At 42.4% G+C, this 21,931-nt stretch overlaps 1 protein-coding gene across 1 annotated transcript in view; it reads left to right on the top strand.

Annotated features, from left to right (window-relative positions):
• The window catches only part of shank3a (SH3 and multiple ankyrin repeat domains 3a), a 227,419-nt gene that overhangs the window by 31,131 nt on the left and 174,357 nt on the right, over positions 1 to 21,931 (top strand). The window contains exon 4 of the mRNA XM_030053211.1: positions 13,298 to 13,759. Coding sequence (XP_029909071.1) covers positions 13,397 to 13,759 — 363 coding nt within the window. The 5' untranslated portion in view covers positions 13,298 to 13,396. The remainder of the gene's footprint in view (positions 1 to 13,297; positions 13,760 to 21,931) is intronic.

The following is a 21,931-nucleotide window of genomic DNA, read 5'->3' as shown; positions in this document are numbered from 1 at the left end:
TCTGTGACTGCAGCACCACTGGTTGTATCATATATGTTTAAATAAATATATAAGGATGCATAGCTGTATAAGTTGTTGTTCTGGTGCGTGACAGGGTGCAGCAGCCTATTCTGGGAACAAGTTTTAATACCGTTGCCCTGCGCAGTCGTGTTTGATATGCTGCTTCTCTCTATTGCTCAGCTCCTACAGCTGCACTGTAATTACTGCACTTGGCAGTCACGACACACTGACAACAGATGAATTTGTCTCTGTATTGGGGGTGTGGGGGGTGCGGTTAGAGAAGAAAGAGAGAGATAGGGGTGGGGAAGGATGCAGTGTCAGAAAAAAAAATACCATATAAGTTTCTGTCCACATATTATCAGTGAAATATTACTGAAATATTACAGACATTTTTGGAATGCTTTGGACTTTTTTCTGAATAAGCCATGCAAACAGATGGAGCTGGGCATGCAATTGTGGCTTTGAGAGTGTGTATGTATGTGTGTGTGTGTGTGTGTGTGTGTTTGTGGTGATAAGGTGTGTACTATGGCATGCTGACCTCAAGGGTAATTAGCCCAGCCAGAAAGGTAGTGTCTTTATCTGACTTGTCCCTAATGGGCCTACATAGACATGGTGCAAGGGTACACACATAAACATACATGCCCACACAAAAACAGTAACTTTATCTGTTGTGTCCTTAATGGTGTAATGCCAGTATCCTGTTATATACAAGCAACACACACGCACGCAGACAGGCATGCACACACACACTCCTACTCAGTAAACCAATGAGCGCCTCTCCAGTGGTATTCTTAAACTCTAAATATGGCTATGACTTCATCACAAACCAGAATGTTGTCTTTTTTTGTATGTTCCTATAAAGCTCTTGTGTGCTCTGTGCCCTGATGCATACAGTCAATGATTCTCTGACATTTGGAAAGCCTACAACACTGTAAAGATCCATGGCACACATAATTCTGGGTAAAAGGGTGGCTTCAGCTCCTGTCTAGTGTTAGACCAGGATCGTTATGGTATGACCAAACCTCTAAAATAAATCAACAATTTATGTAGCGTTATAATGGAGACATCCTTATGTATCATAGGAGTGACATAGTCATAATGTCTTTCACTGAGATCAAGTGTATATAGTGTTTATGTATCAATGGCTCAGAGTGAAAATGATGCCTGCTCCATATCTATGCTGCATTGGATTTATTTTGTACATTGTCTTGCCACTTTGATAGTTATTGCTTCAAAACTCTGTCTGCTCCTGAAAACTTGTGTAATCATAGGTTCAAGAACAGAATTGTCTAATAGCTTTGAAAAAGGTTGACCAAACTTGCCAAGAGGTCAGGGAATATCTGAATATCTAAATATAAAAAGAGTCTGAATATTTTAATAGGTCCATTTGTAGACCATTCCTTGAGCAAACACAGCATAAAGCGCTGTCCATGGTGCTGGATCTTGTACACAGGCACACTTACAGACAATGAATGTCTTTAAAGAGATGTCTGTCAAAGCAATAATGTCTTCTTAATGCATGAATGTGTACTATATGTGTGTAATGTATGAATGAATGTGCAATGTTGTGGCATTAATCAATCAAGAAAGATGTCTTTGATAACTTTCAGTTACTTAGAAAAATGAACATCAAATATAAATCAATCATAGAAAGTACAGTACAATCATAGTACAGAACAGTAAAAGATGAGTGTTGAATCTGTGGCCCATGATTCACCAAAAGACAGCGTGGCTGCTTTCCTCAGGTTTTTATACCCATTGCAAAGAGCAGGGTCCCAGGACGGGAAAGCCGCAGGGATGGATTAGAATAGAGAGGAAGTGATACAGACAACTAATGAACAGAGACCCTGCTAGCAGTCTTGGGGCTTCTGAGGCCATGTCCATACTTAGCCGGATACATTTGAAAATGTGTCTTTTTTCCTCCATTTTGGCATTCTAAGCCGGCGTTTTCCATCTGTGAAAAACCGGCTCTTTGAAAATGTTATCCAAAGTGTTTGAATTTGAAAACATCGGCCTGACCCTGAAGAGTAGTTGAGAAAAAAACAGAGCTTTTTGAAAACGCTGACACACAATTGCCATGTGAGCTAGGCTGTACCCTAGTATTGGGGACTTTTGGGGGCACTCTGGTGTAGACAGTGGGCTTTTGGAAAACGGACTGAAAATGCATGTGTGGCGTAGTGTGGATGGATGGCATTTTCAAATGGCATTTTCAAACGTAAGTGGGTTTGTGTGGACATAGCCTTAGTTGAGCAGGAGGGCCACAGCAGGGGCCCAGAGTTCAGAACTCAATAGGGAGCCAGGGACTGTCAGATATACATGTACCAATTTCCCATAGACACTTGGCCTGTGTGAATATATATAGCAAGGTAAATCAGAGAAGGGTTAAAGTAATTGAACAAAAGGCTTGAAACAACAGAAGCAGACTTGGGAGCCGGAGATATTTGCGAGACACACATTTGAAAAAGCAATTTTCTACCACAGCAGATACCTGTACTCTCTGATAATGATGGATACTCAACTTAACAGCAGCTTAATGGAATCTATCCGTGTTCCTGAGGCTTTGAGTGTCAGTGTCTGGCCAATATTCAGCTGGGCAGGGTGTATCGGCATTTTGTTAGAATATCTCAAGCCCCTGTCCCCTGATACCTGGCACAGTTCTTGGCAATGGCAATGAGCAGACACATCAAACAGTACATTGGCAAGCCACTGATATGCAATGAAGCGTGATAAAAGACAGATTGAGGCCCCATCCCTATGCAAATGCTGGATTCACTGGGCGTCTGTCACTACTTCTACATTATTTTTTGGAACCCTTCGCTGGTCCTGATAGTACCATCTCCTGTGATGATCCTTTAAAATCTTGAACACATAAATTGCTGGACACATCCTGATTGCATTGCCAGCTGGTTGGGGGTACAAACCAGCCTGTCTGTGACAAGCCTGCTTCTAACACTCTGCAATGAACCTCGACTGAACCTCGAGGCTACCCACTATGCCTCCCCCTCACCCCATATTCATGCTTTTGGTTTTTGAGTGCTGCTGCTCAGCTTGTGATCCCAGATCAGAGCTCCACTCTAATGCATCTAACTGCCGCTGGACTGAATCCTGACCCAGATATTTTTCTCCCACTGATGACAGATGCGGATCAATAGTAATAACAGCTCTGGAGTGGATGGACTAGCAATGTCTTATATCCCTGGTTGAGACAGACGAAATTAGTTGATTTTCTATGTGCTCATGAACATAGAAACCGCCGTCTCTGTCTCTCTCTCTCTCTCTCTCTCTCTTTCTTTCTGCCTCTGCGTGTTGATTGGTAAACCATTTCCCCCCTCTCTATCCTTTTGTTTCCCATTTCCCCCCACATTATAACAGGATAACCTGTAATTTCTTTCCTATTTTTGCATGAATACTGGTACGCACACACACATAAAGACAGAGTGCTGTGGGGTTTAAGGGCAGCAGTGGAGTAAACAGTGTGAAATATTTATGACTGTATGGAGGGAGAACGCCAGGCCATTGCTCCACATTGTAGTTGGAAGCAAATATTATGAGCTGTAAAAGACACATTCATATTAGCCTCCCAACTATTATTATTATTCTACCATCATTCTGCTATTGCAGGAATCCCCATCATTTCACCAGGTAGTATGTGCTCAGTGTGTTTATACTGGCTATCATGTAATTTTTTTTCAGCTTAAGAACACTGAAACAACAAGAGCAATTCATCTAATGACATAAGACACAACTATAAAGACAATGTAGGTAAGCAGCTCAAAAAGTGTTCTTCAGAAACAGTCCATAATATCCTTCAAATACCCGTATGGAGAGTGTAGTTATGTGTGTTGGTGTGTGTGTGTGTGTGTGTGTTGGGGAGAGACCTGGGGCTGGGGATGTGGGGGATAGTGGTTGACCCTCTTTATGACCCTAGGCTTGAGCTGGTTTAGTAGGCGTATTGCTTCTGGAATGAAGCTACTTCTGCCTCGATGAGTGGTAAATTTGGGGGGCAAGATAATGGGCTGATTTATCAAAATTCATGTCAGTCCAGTAAGATATTATTAAATTATTTCCGCACCAAACAGATAGAGAAGTTCTGAGGATTACAGGATTACAGTGTTTTACCCAAGTTTGTATTATTGTCCATTGGATTGTCTCAGAGATTCATCAGGATTACTCCACAGCCCTCCATTGCTCCTCCCCTGTCGAATCATCAGTAACTGATATTGTATAGATGCAAACATGGGAGACTTTGGGGTAAAATGTTGATAAAAAGCACTGTTTTGGAGTAATTCCCTGCTCTGATTGTAGTGTATTTGTACATGGACAATTTAAAAAAAGAAAGAGAGTGTCTTGTCACTGAGGAAGTGCTTTTTTCTGCTAAAATGGAAATATTTTCTTCAGAGAGCACTGATGCACCTCAGAAAATCCATTAATCTCTTTTGTAACCAAGTTTGTCTTGAAAGTAGCTACAATTTTCCTGAGACAAAAAAATGACAAAACCAGAACAGTTCCAAACTGTGCGGATTTCACCATTGATTGTTATTTAAAGAGCTCCACTGGCAGTGGCAACAGTTTATGGTCGTAGCTGCCGCTGTCTAACAGGTCATAACCATCAGGAGAGTTACGTAATTCTCTGGGAGGCATCTAGCCTTGGCAGATTCATGCAATTAATGCACCCTCAAGCTTCCACACTCTGCCCAGCTGACTGTGTTTATACATATGTACACACACAGCCTCATGAATAAACACGTGGCACACACATGCACACATATTTATACTCTTCTCATGGCCATTCCTCTCTCATTTTAGCATTTTTTCTCTCTCTCTGGCCTATAGATGACACTGCATCTGTTTTCTCCATGGATCGGTTGCCTCTTTAATGATGACTAACTGTCCCATGTTTCTCTATGTTTTTATACTTGGATGCAGTGGGTGCATATGATTTTGTGTGTGTGTGTGTGTGTGTGTGTGTGTGTGTGTGTGTGTGTGTGTGTGTGTGTGTGTGTGTGTGTGTGCAGGCTCATCTTGCTGAGAGCGCTTGTTTGAAGTGTGCCACTCATTATTTGAATATATTGTATGGCATTTACAGTCACACTTGAGTGTACCGGTCCATATTAAGGCAAACTGCATTAGGCATAGTGAAGGACTTGTGTGCAAAATGGCACCAACCCTGATCCCCCTGTCATGTGTAGCATGCACTTGGTATCATTAAGCCACCCCAACTCTTCACACCCACCCACCCACACACACACACACACACACACTCTCTCTCTCTCCCCTGCATTAAGCGCTACAGTGGTGTGTTGAGGAGATGACACAGGGCATGGTGTGAAACAGGTCTAAATTGGCTGGCTGGCTTTGTGGGGTGATCTCTCGGGATACCCACTGATTATTAATAGGCAGTCTGTATCAAAGGAGAGGAGAACAACTGAATGTTTATGAGGTATAGACTGATTTTCTTTCTTGGAAAGACTGTTTTGAGTTAAATCTACTCTTTCTGTAAATGCCTAGAAATGTGTCTTAGCCTCTTTCTCTCATGACACACAAATACAAATATCTTAACATATCATTTTGGTACTGCCATAAATCATAAAGATGATCCAGGTCACCATGATACACCAACCTGCGATGTTTCTTTGAATATTAATCCTTATATATGCAATGAATTTATATACCAATTCTTAAAAGCCCATTTTGACTATATTGATCCTCATACCAATTTTCCTGTCTTTTACCTTTTTTTTTAAGTGTTGTTTTATTCTGTACAAACACATTTGACTGTTCTAGTATGTTTTGGTCACATTAAAATAGATTATCTTTCTTTTCCAAATAAAACATAAGTACAAAATGCTCTATCATGTGGATTATAAATTGTAATTTCTTATCGGTTCCCCACGCTTCATAAAATATCACATGACCAGTGTCACATGAGGGCCATGATCTTTCTCTTTTTTTTCTCTCTCTTTCTTTTTTGGTATTTTTGGATAAAGGGTTTGCTTGACAAAATGAAACAAAAAAGTTTGAAAAACTGATATATGCAGTTGTCGATTGTCTGGACTGATACCTCGCCAGTCAAATTATTTTTTGCAAAAAATGGTCAGCTCCTATCACCGACTGATCAGCTGAGGCATCCCTAGTATATGTATGGAAATTTGTCTTAAACACAATGTGGTAACGCACATTAGTGGTCAAAATGTGTCACATCAGCTTCAGTAGCGATGAGATGGGGCTCCCAACACCAGTGTGAAATCTGTCTGACAGGGAAGAGAACTGGATCCTTCTTCAAATGTACTGTGCAGTATTGGGAATACAGAGATGCCATACGTTTTTCATAATGTATGGCACCTCTGTCATTGTGTCATGCCTTCAAGTATTGTCTTGAGGCGTGACCAAAAGAAAATCTACAGTGAAGGCGCTTGCTAAGCAGGCTTTCACCCCTATCTAGCTATATGGGAACAAATATTGGTATTATAACTCATAAACAGTGTGACATAATGATTTCCCTGCTGTGTGCTGAGGAATATCTCAGTAGTTTGCATGTGTGTCAGCTGTGTGTGTGTGTGTGTGTGTGTGACAGAGAGAGAGAGAGAGAGAGAGAGAGAGAGAGGGCGGGCACATCTGTTTGTTGTGTCAGCTCGAGTGAACTGGGAGAGAGACAGTGGCATTGGATGTGGTGCAGCTACTGTAGGGTATTGATTCCAAAAGCTTTTAGCGCATGGCTTATTTTCCATATGGGGCCTCTGCATGTGGCCCCGGGGCCCTGGATGGGTCAGGCAACGCTTTGTTTACACTGAGAAGCTAATCCTTGTGAGCTGGATTAGTGTGTGTGTGTGTGTGTGTTTGTGTGTGATTTAAGGACGGGAGAGGAACTGTGTACACATGTTAGTGAAAGAGAGAGAGAGGGAGAGTGGGAATGAGAGGCCAGATGTGATACAGATATAGACGAGGGATTTCTGGTCAATAATAGGGCTTTGCAGATCATTTTATAAATTGGATGATCGATCATCCAAAAGTCATCTCTGTTCATCAATATTACGTCCGCCCCACCCACCCCCCGTGCCTGCTGGTGCACTGGCTTGTAACTCGTATCATATTTGATAATCTATCCATGTGAAAAAGTGATTGATTCCGGTGAATTCCCTTAGTTACACTAATATAGTTCATGTAAGGCAGCCATTTCAAATTGGTGTTATTGATTTTTTTGAAAACAAAACACTCGTGTGGGACAGCTCTGCGTACAAAGAACCAGGAAGTCCCTAAGTGACCCTTGTGAAAGTTGTACTGTAGTTGAAAATCTAACCATGTTAAAAAAATATTTTCTCAGCAAATCTCTTAGTTACACTAATATTGATCGTGAAGCAGCCATTTCGAGTTTGTCTTGTTGCTTTTTTTCGAAAATCAAAACTTTCAAGCCGTTTGCAGGGCTGGTGCAGATGAAATGGAAAGCACCACCCCGCCAGTTGACGGGATTGGCTCTCGGAGTTGTGACGTAACAAATCCAGCTGGCCTGGGGTATTTTTGAATCACAAATTTTAGGGAATTGCACAGACACTCCTCCCTCCTTTCTTTAATCATTGCCAAGGCATTTATCACCCTTATAAACTGAAAAAGTCCATCTGTGAGGCAGACAGTGCAGCTGCTTTCACCGACAGCAAAACTAACATCAAAATCTGAACTGTCGGTGACCTCTGATTCTCTCACTGAGTGACAAGATGGAGCTTGATAGAAAACCAAAGGTAACATCACCGATTTGGGCCCATTTTGGATTTGAAAAAATGAAAATGGATTGATGAAATGGCTGGAAATGGAGAACCAGCTTATATCCAATCTGCTGAATTTGCAATAAAAAGGCACCAGCAAAACATTTGAGGCATCGCCCAATAGCCTATGCTCAGTGGGACAGCAACAGATGGAAAGGTTTGACTGAAGGAATCTATCTGAGGGAATAACACAATACTTACTTACATGAATGCTTTGCATGGAGGACGATGATAGGCATGCAAAATATCATGATCATCATAACCCTGGTCAATACCACTATCAATGAAATCCTGTGATTCGTGATACTTAACTCCCACCATGTAATATAACAACTGCCATGGCAATTTAGAGTTTAAATGCAGTATGGACTGGGTATCTGGAAATGTGATATTCTTCCCCCTCCCTCTTCTTGGGTCAGCTCTACTCAATGAGAGAAATCAGCCTAATAAACCTGGTGGCCTGATAACACACTCCTAACACTGCCTGCACCGTGGCAGTCAGCTAAAATCACTTTCCTGCTTTTTGTTTGGTGCTTCTCATCCTCATCAATGGAGTATCCTCATTCAAATTCATTAAAGGGGAGACAGACAGACAGACAGAGAGACAGAGAGAGACAGAGAGAGAGAGAGAGAGAGAGAGAATGAATGAAAGGGAGCATTGAGAGAATGGAAGATGAGATAATGAATAAATTAAAATGTTTTCAAAATGTTTAAAAGGATAGAAAGACTAAGTGTGTGTATGGGTGTGCACAGTGAGTGTGTGCGTGTGTGTGTGTGTGTGTGTGTGTACATGAATAAATGTAGCCCCAGGTGACTCCAGTTTGTGAGTGGCCATGACATTTGCTTTACCAGGTGTAGAGGAGCGTGAAGCAGACTCTGATGGGGTCCGTGAACAGTTATCACATTTACTCCAGGCCACAGGCTATGTGGCTGGTTTGTCAGAGCTGACTGTATGTAATCCTCTCCCTCTCTCTGTCTCTTTCTCTCACTCTCCCTCCCTCTCTCTCTCTCTTTTCCATCCTCACCTTCTCCCTACTTTTTTCTTGGCCCACTGACTCGCAGGCGCATCCTCTTTGACCCTCTCCGCTTCATGCCATCCCAGCCTTCCACTTCCTTTTATCATTTTCCCTTCCTCTGCCCCAGCCATATTTTTTTTTCTCACTGTGCAAGAGTTTAGCAGGATACAGGTAAGACGGGCTAACGGCTAGGGCCAGACCAGGGCCTGCTGTTGTGTCTGTAAATCTCCAAATGTTGTCAGCTCTATGGCAAGGACCTTTAAAGCCTAGTGGGTGCTTCATATATACGCATGCACTGTACTGGTGCCATGCACACTGCTCTGTATGGTCATGAATTATTCACTTTGTTTTCACTGGGCCGGAGCGCAAAAGACGGGGCTATGAGAGAGAGAGAGGGGGATGAGAGGGAAGGGGAGGGCGTGCTGAAACAGATCTGAGCTGAAGAGAGGGGAGGCAAAAGTTGTTAGCTGAGGCATAGGAGCTAGTCTGCTTATAATTCTGGTCCACCCTTATAATGTTCCCAAGCAATGGGGGGTGAAACAGAGAATATGGACTGCAGTGTTAAGCCATAGGTGCTTCTGTACTTTCCGTATATTTATTACAGTTTCTCCTTCGTCAGCCAGGTCTGTTAAGCATGTAACAGATATTCAGTTCTTACACTGTATTATGCATTGCTGTTTGTTCCCTGTCTTTTCTCCTGCAATTCGTCCACACAGAAAACTTGTTCCCTGCATGGAGATGATCTCTTCAAGTGCTGTTACTCACTCAGTTTATCCTAGCATGATGCAAGTAAGGTGAAATTCCTCCCTGGCCTGCCACAGCTATCTAGGGGAAGTCATTATTGCTTATTGGCAGGAGATCTTAGCCCCATCTGCCACACTCTCAGAACTTTATACGTCTTAATGTATGATAAAATAATTATTCTGAAATTTGCGGTGCTCTGGTAGCTCGCCGCTACTTTGTAAGGCTGAGTCCTGATCGCAGCATCCCGGGTTCGAATCCAACCTCAGGCCATTTGCTGCATGTCATCCCCTCTTTCTCCCCTCCCTTTCCCATCTCTCGCTATTGTGAGTGTCAAAAAAAGCAGAAATGCCAAAAAATAATCTGTAAAAAAAAAAATAAATCTAAAATTCATGCACTGGTATGATTCATTTATAATGAGTCAGTTGTTGAAATCTGTCTACTGATACCTTATGAGGCAAATTTTGCAGTTTTACAGTTTTTGTACATACTGCCCTGACTTCGAAAATTATGAAAAAAATACCTTTTTATGTTAATAGAGACTCATGTCACAGTATGTTGTAATTTGGTAAAAGACTGTGGGAACCTATTGTGGCAGTTTTGGGAGACGTGGAGACCCATTTGACTAACTACTGTAAGGGCACTGAATTGCTTTGTATAATATGAATACAGAGTTACACCACGGGCTCTGGGTAAGAGTAATCAATTTTTCATGCCCTCCAGTCCTGGATGGTTGAAATGGCATGCAAGTAGAGTGATCTGCTAAATCCTCTAGTGTATTATAGTGCTACCTGTCGTGCTCTCTCACCAGTGCTAATGGGATTGCACAGAGTGTCCAGCAGTGGCAGAGCATTTCCTGACAATAAGGCCTCTGTTGGCAGGGTAAATACCCACCAGGTGAAAATATGCTCATTTCACCTTCTGGTGGGTGAGAGCAGTGTGTAGCTGACATGTCTTAATGACAAAGGACGATGACACTTGAACTGCACTCTGGTTAACACTTGAGATGGTATTAGTCATACAATATATGTCTTTGCATTGTTTCTGTTTACCTCAACTAAAAGCAAGCAAGTGCTTCCAAATTAGGACAAGTATCTGTTGCGAGACTCCGATGTCAGTTAAGTCTTTCCACAAGGTCATGGTGCATATAGGATAGCAGCAGGATCTGCTTTTAAAGTCTTCTCTGAGCAGCTCTCAGCAGGAATCAGAGGACTTTCTGCGATAATGAGGTAATATTTTGGCTAAAATTAATTATAAGAAATGGACCGAGACACATGCAAACTGCAAGAGGAAGAACCACTGGCAGAAACTCTCGTCTTTCTCTCTTTCTCTGTCACATTCCTTTATCGTTCTCTTTCTCCCTCTTTCTCTCTCTCTCTCTCTCTCTCCTGCTCTCTCTCACACTCTTTCTCTCTTTCTCTCTCCCTCTCTCTCTCTCTCACTCTATTTCTCCCAATTGAGCATACATATGTATACGCACACACATTTGCATGCAAGTGCACATAGACACACAGAAACAAATATTACTACACAGAGGAATTGCACTGTGAAATGATGGGACTGCCTATCTTTCATCAGCTAATACCAGTATAAACTCACAAAATACATAAGGCAGGCAGCAGAAAGTATTTTATATGCATAACTTTCCTCTTGTTGAGGCTATGCATTAGTTAGTATTTGGCTTGCCTTTTAAAGTCATAAAATATTTTTTTTTTCTGCAGCTCTGGGAACATGTTCTCCAGAACTGCTAAGTGAATGTAATAGCGTTTTTGAGTGAGAGATGCGTCTGCCAGGGGGACAGGGATGCTGACGATCTAAAAACTGGAACCGATGGCGGACCATGTCTTCCGAAGTCCCCTGAGGAGAGGACAAACTGCAGAACAATGTTGACATCAGATTAGTGTGCACAAATGTCTTTGCGTTCTGTATTGATGTGTGTGCTTGTGTGTATGCATGTGTGTGCGTAAATCTGCATGTGTGTGTCAGCGTAAGTGCTTGTGTTTGACTTGTGTAAGGGCCGCTAGAGAGCTTTCATCACTTGTGTTCTCCCTGAAGTGGCTTGCTTTAAATTCCACACATAACAAAATACTGTCTCGGGGGCTGTCAGGTCAGCTTGAACAATGCTGGAACTGAGAACACAATGAAGCAAGGCACCGACTTAAGATCACAATTAATATTTTACAGCCCTGCCACGAATGTTTCATTGCTCATTTTCCTTGCTTGAAGAGCTTACTTGTTCAAATGGTGGACAGTGTAACAGTTGCCGCTTAAGCCCTGAAGTATTTGTCTTGCCCACCACGCAGAGGTCATGTACTCGTCTCCTCTGTGATGAGCATGGACGCTGTAATCTAGAGTTCTGACTTCAATTTATTGTGACAGCATGAACTACACAGGCCAGTACCTTCAGTATGTTCTAGGGATTCACTGATACATGATTTGAAGATCTTGATAACTTATATAATAAATGCCATAATACCAAATATGAAAACAAATATGTGTAACACAATACAAATGCAGGTGCAGAACTTTTGCAACATGTCTGTCTTAATATAACTGTGCTTTCAAACAGAAGACTATGCTACTTTTACTCAGTTGCTAATTTTACAGTTGCATTAAGAGCCGAAAAAGAGGCCACACGTGCCACTTTCGCAATCAACCAAATATCACAGTAAAAATAATATTGGACCAATACAGATATTGCCTTTTAAAGCTAATATCAGCTGGTACCAGCAATCTGTGGAAATATAAGTCCATTCCTAGTATGTTGCCTGGTGAGAATATCTGAAGGACGTCCTCTACAAAAATGACAATCGCTGATTCGGTTTATTTGTATAGCCCTTAATCACAGTTACAGTCGCAGAAGTCTTTCCAACATTGACGCTATGAAACAATACATGAATAAGATAGCATTCAACCTTAACCCGTCAATGAGAACAAAAATAAACTCGCACAAAAACCTCATCTCCAGTTAGTTAATCTCTGTGTCACAGTATTTGCCTGGGAGGAACAAACCCACAGAGAGAGAAAGTGAAGCATGAAGGCTAGATCCTGCCCAGCATTGATCTGACCCCACAGCAGCCCCCCTCCCTCCTCTCCTGCACTAACGTCACCACACAACAGCCAAAGCAACAGTATTTTAATTTCTGTTACAGCATCAGTGTCACGCTTTCACACCGTAGCAATAGCATGGAGCTGCGCAGTTACCTCAGGTTTTCTCATAGAGTCTGCATTAACTGCATATAATAATAATAAAAAAAAGTATATACAATATCCAACTGTTCTGTTGCCTTTTGTGCAATGGCCTTATCCCTTCTTTGAGAACCAAGACTAATTAGGTAACACTGTTCCTGTCAAACACTACTCAAATGCACTAAAATACTTAGTAAAGATACCAACATTTTGTGCAAATGTTAATTAATCCCATCTTGCTGCCCTATTCCTCCTTTTAGCTTTTATCCACTTTGTGCTCTTTAGAGACTGGAACTGCATCCACTGTATCTACTGGGCAAATCACAAATTAGAGTTAAATAATTCCATACTATCCTATGATTGTGTTTTTTTTTTTTTTTCCAGTTTGCCTTATCTCTACATCTCTTCTCAGGTTTAGTTGCAAATTCCCTTGTTATTTATCTTCTCTTTGTTATTTTGCCCCCCCTGCTCCTCTTGCTCTCTCTGTAATCCCCTATTGCCCCCTCCTCTTTGCCCACTCTCTATACCACCCCTCTTTTCTCCCTTCCTCACTCTCATTCTCTCTCCCTCCCTCCCTCTCTTCTCCTCTCCCAGGCGAGAGATGCATGCTGCAAGAGGTGTGTGTGTGTAGCGTGAGCGAGAGCCATCGCTGCGTGTGTGTGTGTGTGTGTATGTGTGTGTGTGTGTGTGTGTATGTGTAGAGAGAGAGAGAGAGAGACAGAGACCGAGCCCCTCACACGGAGCATGCCTCTGCGTCCGGCAGCCGGCAAACATGAGCCACCCAGCCCTCCACGGCAGGACCAGCAGCAGCAGCAGCACACACACACACACTCACACACACTCACACACCCTTACACACACGCAGCAAACGGCAGCCAGGGGGCCAGCACTGACAGCGGCAGCTCCCGGGAAGAGGACAGCGGCATTCCCATTCCTGTCGGTGTTCCTGCTTTCCGTCCCGGTACAGAGCGGAGCACCAGTGCAAGGGGACCCATGGAGGAACCGACAGGCAACACGGTGGTCATCCGCATTGGAATCCCAGACCTACAACAGACGGTAAGAGACTGCTCTGTAGCCAGTGCTGGAGAGAGGAAAAGAGAGGGAAGCTGCCTCTCCCCCCTCTTCTCTGACTGGGAGCTCTCTCCCTCTCTTCTCCGTCTGCTTTATGGCTTTCTGCTTTGTTTATTTTTAATGTCTCAACTTGTCCCTCTTTTCTCTCTTCCTCAACCCTTCTTTCCTCTTCTCCTGCTTCTTTTTTTCCCTCTTTCTCCCCCTGTTTTTTCCGTCTCTGGTATGCACAGTTATTGGCTGTATTTCCTTGCTGGTTCCTCGGGGTTTCACTCTCTCCCCCTCCTATTGCACTGATGTCTCTCTAATAAATCTACCTCTTCATTAACTGGGCTTCAGCTGACTTTGACAACTGGCCACTTAGGGTGAGAGAGGGAGGGAGAGGGGAGGAGAGGCAGGGAAAGAGAGAGAGGGAAAGGCATCAGCCACCAATAAGGTTGTACGAGGCATTTAAATTCGCAAAGAGGACACAGAGAAGAAGACACAAAGTAGAGAGTAGCGAGTTCTACCTGATCTGTGAAATCTGCCCCACCCCCCTTCTCTCTCTCTCTCTCTCTCTCTCTCTCTCTCTCTCTCTCTCTCTCTCTCATTTTTTTTGTTCAGTGTCCAGGCAGAATGAGAAGTCCTGTCCTTCATTCTTCATAATAAAACCATACAGATGTAGCCTATCATTGTGCACTGCTGCGGCCTTACTGGCTGAAAGACAGCAGACTGCTGATCCTATCCAATCCCTTACCCCCCCGTTTCAATGTATGTATTGTTCCTTTCTTCATAATGCGAATCATTGTGATTATACTGAAATATGTGTATGTGTCTATGTGTGTGTGAGCGTGCGTGTGTGTGTGTGTGTATGCAGTTATGTGTCTATATATATGTTTGTTTGTCTGTGGCAGAAGGTGGTATTGAACAGAGCAGCTGTCCAGATCTAATTAAAGTGTATACTTTTCAAGCTCTGCTTATGTGATTCAGACAGTAGCTTGTCATGTTTGAGCAGCCATAATTATTTTGGGCAAGAACATGAGAGCAGTTCTTCAAACTAGTCCCATAGCAATTCTTTTAGGTATACCTGTATTGAGTCGTTTAGAAAAAAAAGTACTTTATTTGCATTACAGTGACTATTCCCATGAATGCTTATGTGAAAATTAGCTTAAACAGAGGATGATGGCCTAGAACTTCATATAAATGCAGGGCTAGGAATCAGCTGAAGTGGGAAGCTACTTTTTGCCTCATCTCTATCTCTCTCAGCGGCAGATCACACTCACCGAAGGACACCATGTGACATTTTTTATGTAACAACACAACATTAAGCTTTCATTACTACTGTGCCTCTGTGTCAACACTCCTCTACTCTTTCCCCCCTCTCTCCTGCTCTCACATTTTCACTGGAGACATTCCTTACTAATGGCATAGCAAAATGCAGATTAAACTTCCACAGTCAATCACCACCTCCTCACGCTCAGGTACTCAGTTGGCTTAGGTGGCTTAGTTTAAGTGTCCATTTGATTCTCCCAGCAGACAGTGATGGCAAAGCCAAGGTGGCATTTTTGTGTTTCCGGCATTGTTATTCACTTCATTGTTGTCCGCTGCTTGGCTGAAATGCCCCATTGTATCTTAGTGAAGCTCTGGCACTGCATGCTGGGTGGTCAGAATGAGAGGGGAAATGAAGACAGAAGAAGAGAAAGGAAGAGCAGTAAGAATTCCCCAAAGGCTTTGCAGAAGCTCCGGCTGTGAACAAAGCCATATTACACACAGTGCGTGCGTAGACACACACACACATAGAAGCACACACACACACACATGCATGCGCACAACAGAGTCACAAACACATGTTCACCTGTACGCATGCCCACAAGCCGTAATCCCATAACAGAGATTGCCAAGGGACTCCCCTTAATGTGCTTATGGAGTGTAAAGATGCACAACAAAACATCAGTTTTACAGGGATTCACTGTCAGATATATGGACAAAGGCAGAGAGACATAAAGCCTCGTCCAGCGACAGGCAGAAAGACAGACAGACAGAGAAAGCACGGCAAACTGACAGACAGAGATGCAGAAGACGGATGGCCAGACTCTGACAGTTGGAGTATTTTATGGAGCATTCAAAAAGTGACACGTGTGTACCCACAGAGCAAGCAAGAGATTACACTAGAATAGTCTGCCTGAAGTAGGATTACACATCTCCTGCTGTGTTTCGAGCCTGGATAAGGAGAATGAAGCCCCATGCAAACATCACACTAGGCAATGCTCCATTTCAGCAAGAAAAAAGGGAGGGTTGATGCTTCATATGGGGTACAGCCTTAGGGCCCTATTTTTGTGAAAATACAACTTCATCTGTGCAAAGTGGCACCATCCACAGGAGAAGTGGTATTTCCATGAGGCATGCACAGGTTTTTCCCTCGCCTACGCCCCTTTGGTATTTTGTTGACTCGCTATGAACTTGACTGCACCGAAGTGGGGGAAGTGACACACTAGGGGGTGTTTCAGTGGCAATCCAGCTGGGCGGAGCAGATTTTGTATCAAGGATGACCAAAATGTGTGCTTGTACCATCCCATCTTTTTTCAGATCAGGTGAATACAGTGATGCAAGGCACTATCATTTTCGGTGATATTTTCATAGCTTTTGTCACTGGAGATGCACCTCTACAAAATCACATAAGCCCCTTCATGTTTGCATTTGATATAAATTCTTGCATGCTTGCATGCATAACAAATGTCTGATTTTAGTGTATTTGAGGCCACCAAGGTAGAACTCAGATAGGTTGAGACTAAGAACTGATTCTCACCAGTATCTGTTATTAACACATGCCTCTTCCAGTGATGGTGCCTTGATTGAGTTTTGCACTACTAGCATCAGGATGCTGCTGAATAAATACACAAACTAATCTGCTCTTGTGCACACCAAACTGTTTGGCTTTAACTTGGTAGACTTCTCTGCACAGCATCCAAGTTTATGTGGTGCAAATCATTTCGTAGTAAAGGAGATGGATGGTGACATCCTGGGTATTCATGGATGCAGTCATTCACACAACTCCATTCAAAAGTTTGTGTCCACCCCACCCTTTTCCACCAGCCCACACTCCTTATCCTTATCCAAAAAGGATAGGAAAGGAAGGAAAGGAGTTTGCTGGAGTGCAGCAGCTGTATGTGTCCTTGACAAAGTATTGCCTGAAGCATTGCACCTTTAATTGCAACTGAGAAAAGCCTATGGTTGCGACAAACAACAGTTGTAATTGTTTGGATTAAAGGATTGCCAGAAAGGTCATTGAAGTGAATACTGCATATTTTTGCATATTTTTTGTCAGTTGAGTCTGAAGGCTCCTTACTTCAATTAACCCTCAGCAAATTTGCATAATGCTGCTTTAACTTAACATTAGTGGGCCAGGAACTTTTTCTTTTGACATTTTTAGCAAAATAAGAATTTCAGTCTTATAAACAAGATTATTTTGGGCAGTTTGAGTTTCTGTAATCATTAATTTAGACAATTGTTTCACTTACAGTATTAGCAGTAGTCACAATATTGGGTGCATATATTACTAATTTAATGGACCTTTATTAAGTTGTAAAACAATCTATAGTCAACAAACAGAATATTTTTTATTGTACTACAGAGTTAGCTGTATCTCTGTGTGTGGCTGCTTTATAATTCAAATCAAACTATTGGGGTACATCATTATGCACAGAAAACATGGTGACTGGGCTTCCAGCTTCTTCATGAGTTTGAATTCAGTTTGAAAAGGATCATCATTGGCCCTTTGCAGCATGTTGTAGGTGCACTACTTGGATAAGAACATCAGTTTCCTCTGGGGAGAGGCTGGTCTGGATTTCGGGTCAGTATGTTGTGGCGAAGATGCATTTTTAAAGGGAATACAAGGAGCTGCTTTTTTTGACCATGACTGATGTCAGCCCCTCCCACACCGGATGATAATTTCTCCGAATCCCACCCATTTCCAACTATGCCACAAGTGTTATGCGTGCCTCTGGCCATGAAAATACCAAAAATCAGACATCGGATCTTGACTTAAGCACACTTCCTTTCCTATGCCTGTCTTAAATATGATCTCCACTTTTTATGCCTCCGGCCACAGCTGTCACTGGTGCAAAGGCTTAAAAAAAGGACATAATGCACATGTTTTCAGGTTGTCTGTCCATCCGTACATACATCCCATTATCGTAAATGAGATGTTTCAGGAATGCCTTGAGGAAATTTCTTTTTTCTTTTTTTTTTTTAGATTATTTTTTTCGGCATTTTTGCTTTATTCGAGAGTCACAGTGGAGATAGACAGGAAAGGCAGGGGAGAGAGGGGGGATGACATGCAGCAAAGGACCTGAGGTTCGAACCCCGGTCGCTACGATCAGGACTAAGCCCTGGTACATGGTATGCACTCTTAACCGATGAGTTTGGCACAATGGTTCACTTGGACTCAAGGATGCTCTTGTTCAATTTTGGTGTTCAAAACATGTTTTTGGCCATAACTCAAGAATTCATATGCCAAATATGACAATGTTTCACACAAGTGTCTGATAAGATAAGATAACAGTGATAACATTTTTTGTCCAAAAGATCAAAGGTCAACATCATTGTGTTCTGAGTCTCCTCAGCGAAGACAGTCTGTTCTGTCCCTAGCTGAGGACGGCGCAAGTGTTGTGAGTCTAGTTCAGTTTTTCATTGGCTTGGACTCCAGGGTACTTACACTACTCACAAAAAGTTAGGGATATTGGGCTTTCGGGTGAAATTTCAGGATGAACCTAAAATGCATTATAACCTTTCCAGGTGAACTTAATGTGACCTTCTGTTAACTTTTGAATGCACATGTCCAACTGTTCAATGTTTCAGTACTTTTTGCACAAGTTGCTGTTCTCTAACAAGGAGTTTAACGGCAAAATTCACATCAGGTGTTTGATGCTCCAGCTCATCGAGGTTGCATCATTAGGGAATGGCTGCTGGAGACTGGGGTACCTCAAATGGAGTGGCCTGCACTTTCTCAGACCTGAATCCCATAGAAAACCTATGGGATCAGCTGAGTCGCCGTGTAGAGGCTCGGAGCTCTGTACCCCAGAACCTCAATGTCCTGAGGGCCGCCCTTCAAGAAGAGTGGGATGCCATGCCTCAGCAGACAATAAGTCGACTTGTGAACAGCATGAGACGTCGTTGTCAAGCTGTAATTGATGCTCAAGGGCACATGACAAGTTATTGACACTGACATTTTTTGTTGTGGTATATCCACCACTGTTGTTGGCTTTTGTTTCAAGAAATTGTTTGAGATGAGGAAATCACCAGTGTATGCTTCTACTTAAATGCCCTACTTTCATGATATAATATCACTGTAGCGTGAACTTTTTATATTTTCCATAAATTTCACCCAAAAGCCAAATATCCCTAACTTTTTGTGAGTAGTGTATGAGTCCACCCTCTGGAGGACAACCAGGACAGGCGGTCTCCTGTTGCTCTGGTGGTCCACCACAAGCTCATTGGTTTCGCTGATGTTGAGCTTCAGGTGATTATCGTTGCACCATGTGACAAAGCTCTCAATCAGTCCCCTGTGCTCTTCTGTACAAATAGTCTCTAAGTGAAGACAGAATGTTTCTCAGTGGAAATTATTCACTGGAATCATACATGTCACTATAGTGATAACTTCCATATTGACAAAAAAATATACTACACAATACATTCAGTTAAATTCCTTTAAAATCATTGCTACAAAGTCTGGACTGATATGGATGTAAACTGCAACTTGACTTGTTGCAGTATTTCCAGTTGTTAACTAGGTAGCCTGAAGTGTTCATTAGGGTTTATTTTGTCGACAAAATTACTAGCTCTAGGTGTGTACTCCTGTGTCTCTGTGTAAGATCCCCTTAACAAGCATTTCTTCAGTGGAAATGTTCAGATGAAGATGAAACCCTATCTAGACCTTGAAGCTGCATGATATCACTTCATACTCTCGCAGGCCCCGGAGGCAGCATGAATTTTTGAAAATTTGAAGGACTTCATTACCCAGAAATCCTGTACTGTGACATCAGTATCTGTGCACTTTTCTGACACAAATTGTCACTTATTGTCAGGTTGGAGTGATGATGCCGAAAATGATGACGTGATAAAGTGATGATGCTGGTGGTGGTGGGGTAGATACTCTTCTCTGTGCACCCGGTTTGTGATTTAGACTAAAGTGTGTATTTTAAAAAAAAAAAAAAAATGAAACAAAACTATACAAAAAAAGTTGCCTTGTGCAACTGGAAGTAAATGTGGAGCAAATATCAGAAATTAGAAAATCGGAAATCAGAACTACTTTATTGAAACTGGGTAAATATGGGCAAATTTGGCAGTAGTGGAGAGTAAAGTTGCATTAGCAGTCAGAATGATGGGGAGGTTATTTGCAAAGATTTAAAAAATATAGATAGATAGATGGATAAATAGATAGAGATATAATTTCAGCAGGGGCATCATTTGTCATTCATCATATCTAACTCCACCAAAACTCCATTTCTATGATTTGAGCCTCTTTTGGCTCAAATCAAAAGAGACAACTAGACAACTTCGCTGTACTGCTAATGGGTGTCATTCATCTCTCAGCACAGAGGGAGACATTGACATAAATGGTCTGCCTCACCACTCTCTTATACTCGTGTTACCTAACTCCTTATTCTTATTCTCCTTCCCCCTTTGCTTCTCTTTTATCCATCTCTGTCTTTCCTCTCAACCATCTTTAATCATTCACAACTGGTATTTTGTTTTCAGCAGCTGTGCATGGTGAAGATAGCTAAGATGCAAAATGTAAGCCAGAAAATGGATTTAAAAAAAAAAAAGTTTTTATCTGCCCCTTACCTTTGTTCTTTTTCTCCATTACTCCACTTTATATTTCATTATGTCACTTTTTCTCTCTTCATTCTTTCTTCATCTAAGGTTGTAAATCTCATTGTGTCTTCTTCTTCCTCCATTCTGCCTCTCTTTGCACCTGCTATCTGTCTCTCAGCCACCCATCATGACTTTCCTCTTTCTTCTGCCTTGAGCTTTTCCGTTTTTTTGCACCAGGTAACAGTGATTTGATGGTCTGTCTTTTCCTCCTTTCTATGCGGACTGCTCATGCATGATACACGCACACGCACACGCTCGCAGAGATTGACATAATCATACACTGTTGTATTGCTTGTTGGTGGGTTTCTTCTCTCTGGAAAGCCTCTCACGTCCTCCTGTTGCTATTTTTAGCTTCATTCACAGTGGCAGCAGTGGCACACGACGTGGCTAGCATATCCCCACTTCCCTCTCCATCTGCCCACAGCACCCATGAAACAGATTAAGATAGGGAGAGAGAGAGAGGGAGGGAGAGAGGGATGACCCAGTATAGCACATCCAGTTACCCCTTTCCCCGTATTCCCACCTTGCATCCCTCTCCCTCCCAAGGTCCCCCTCCATCTGTCCATCCAGCACCGCACGGAGAGAGTAAGAGCACATAGGAGGAAAAAGGAGTGAACAAGGGAGGTGTAATTGCCCTGCACACCTGACAGCAAGATAGGCAGAGCCAAAGTGCGCTCTCTGAGGCCAGCCATGCCAAACAACCACTCTCTGTAGAGACAGCGTAGTTGTCTCGGCCCAGAGCAGCCCAGTGAGACAAGGCAAAACAGAGCCAAGTCTCTGCCTGACTGAGATGAGGGAAAGGCTACATCCAGCCATGCAATCCTTTTTATTGGTATTTATTCAACCATGTGAGTCCCATTAAGATTAATAATCTCTTTTTTAACGCATGAAAACAGCATCAAGACAACCATTAAAGCTGCTGGCCAACAGTTTACAGCAATGTATAAAGGCAGAATACAGTCAGTCATAAAAGACAGAGTAAGGTAAAAAGATGTACAAGACTTGGAAAAAGTGGTTGGAAGAGTACCCCGCTTAGTGCTCCTACCCAGGGTAGGATGGTGATGCACTATTCGATAACACCCCTTCATTTATTAATTTTTCCAGTAATGAAATATAGAATTATACATTATAAAGTATTATAAATTTGCCCATCTATTACACCAATTTTCCATACCTGTCTATTCCTAATCATGATTGCAGGGGACTGAGACCTTTCTTAGTATATACTTGGCAGAGGGCAAGTGCTATAAATAATTGCCCTTTAAATATCATTTTTATTTCCTCAGTTAGATTGTTATCACCTCCTTT

This window comes from Myripristis murdjan, chromosome 6 (genome assembly GCF_902150065.1).
Source record: "Myripristis murdjan chromosome 6, fMyrMur1.1, whole genome shotgun sequence".
Taxonomy (NCBI): Eukaryota; Metazoa; Chordata; class Actinopteri; order Holocentriformes; family Holocentridae; genus Myripristis; species Myripristis murdjan.
This window is presented reverse-complemented; position numbering and strand designations above follow the sequence as displayed.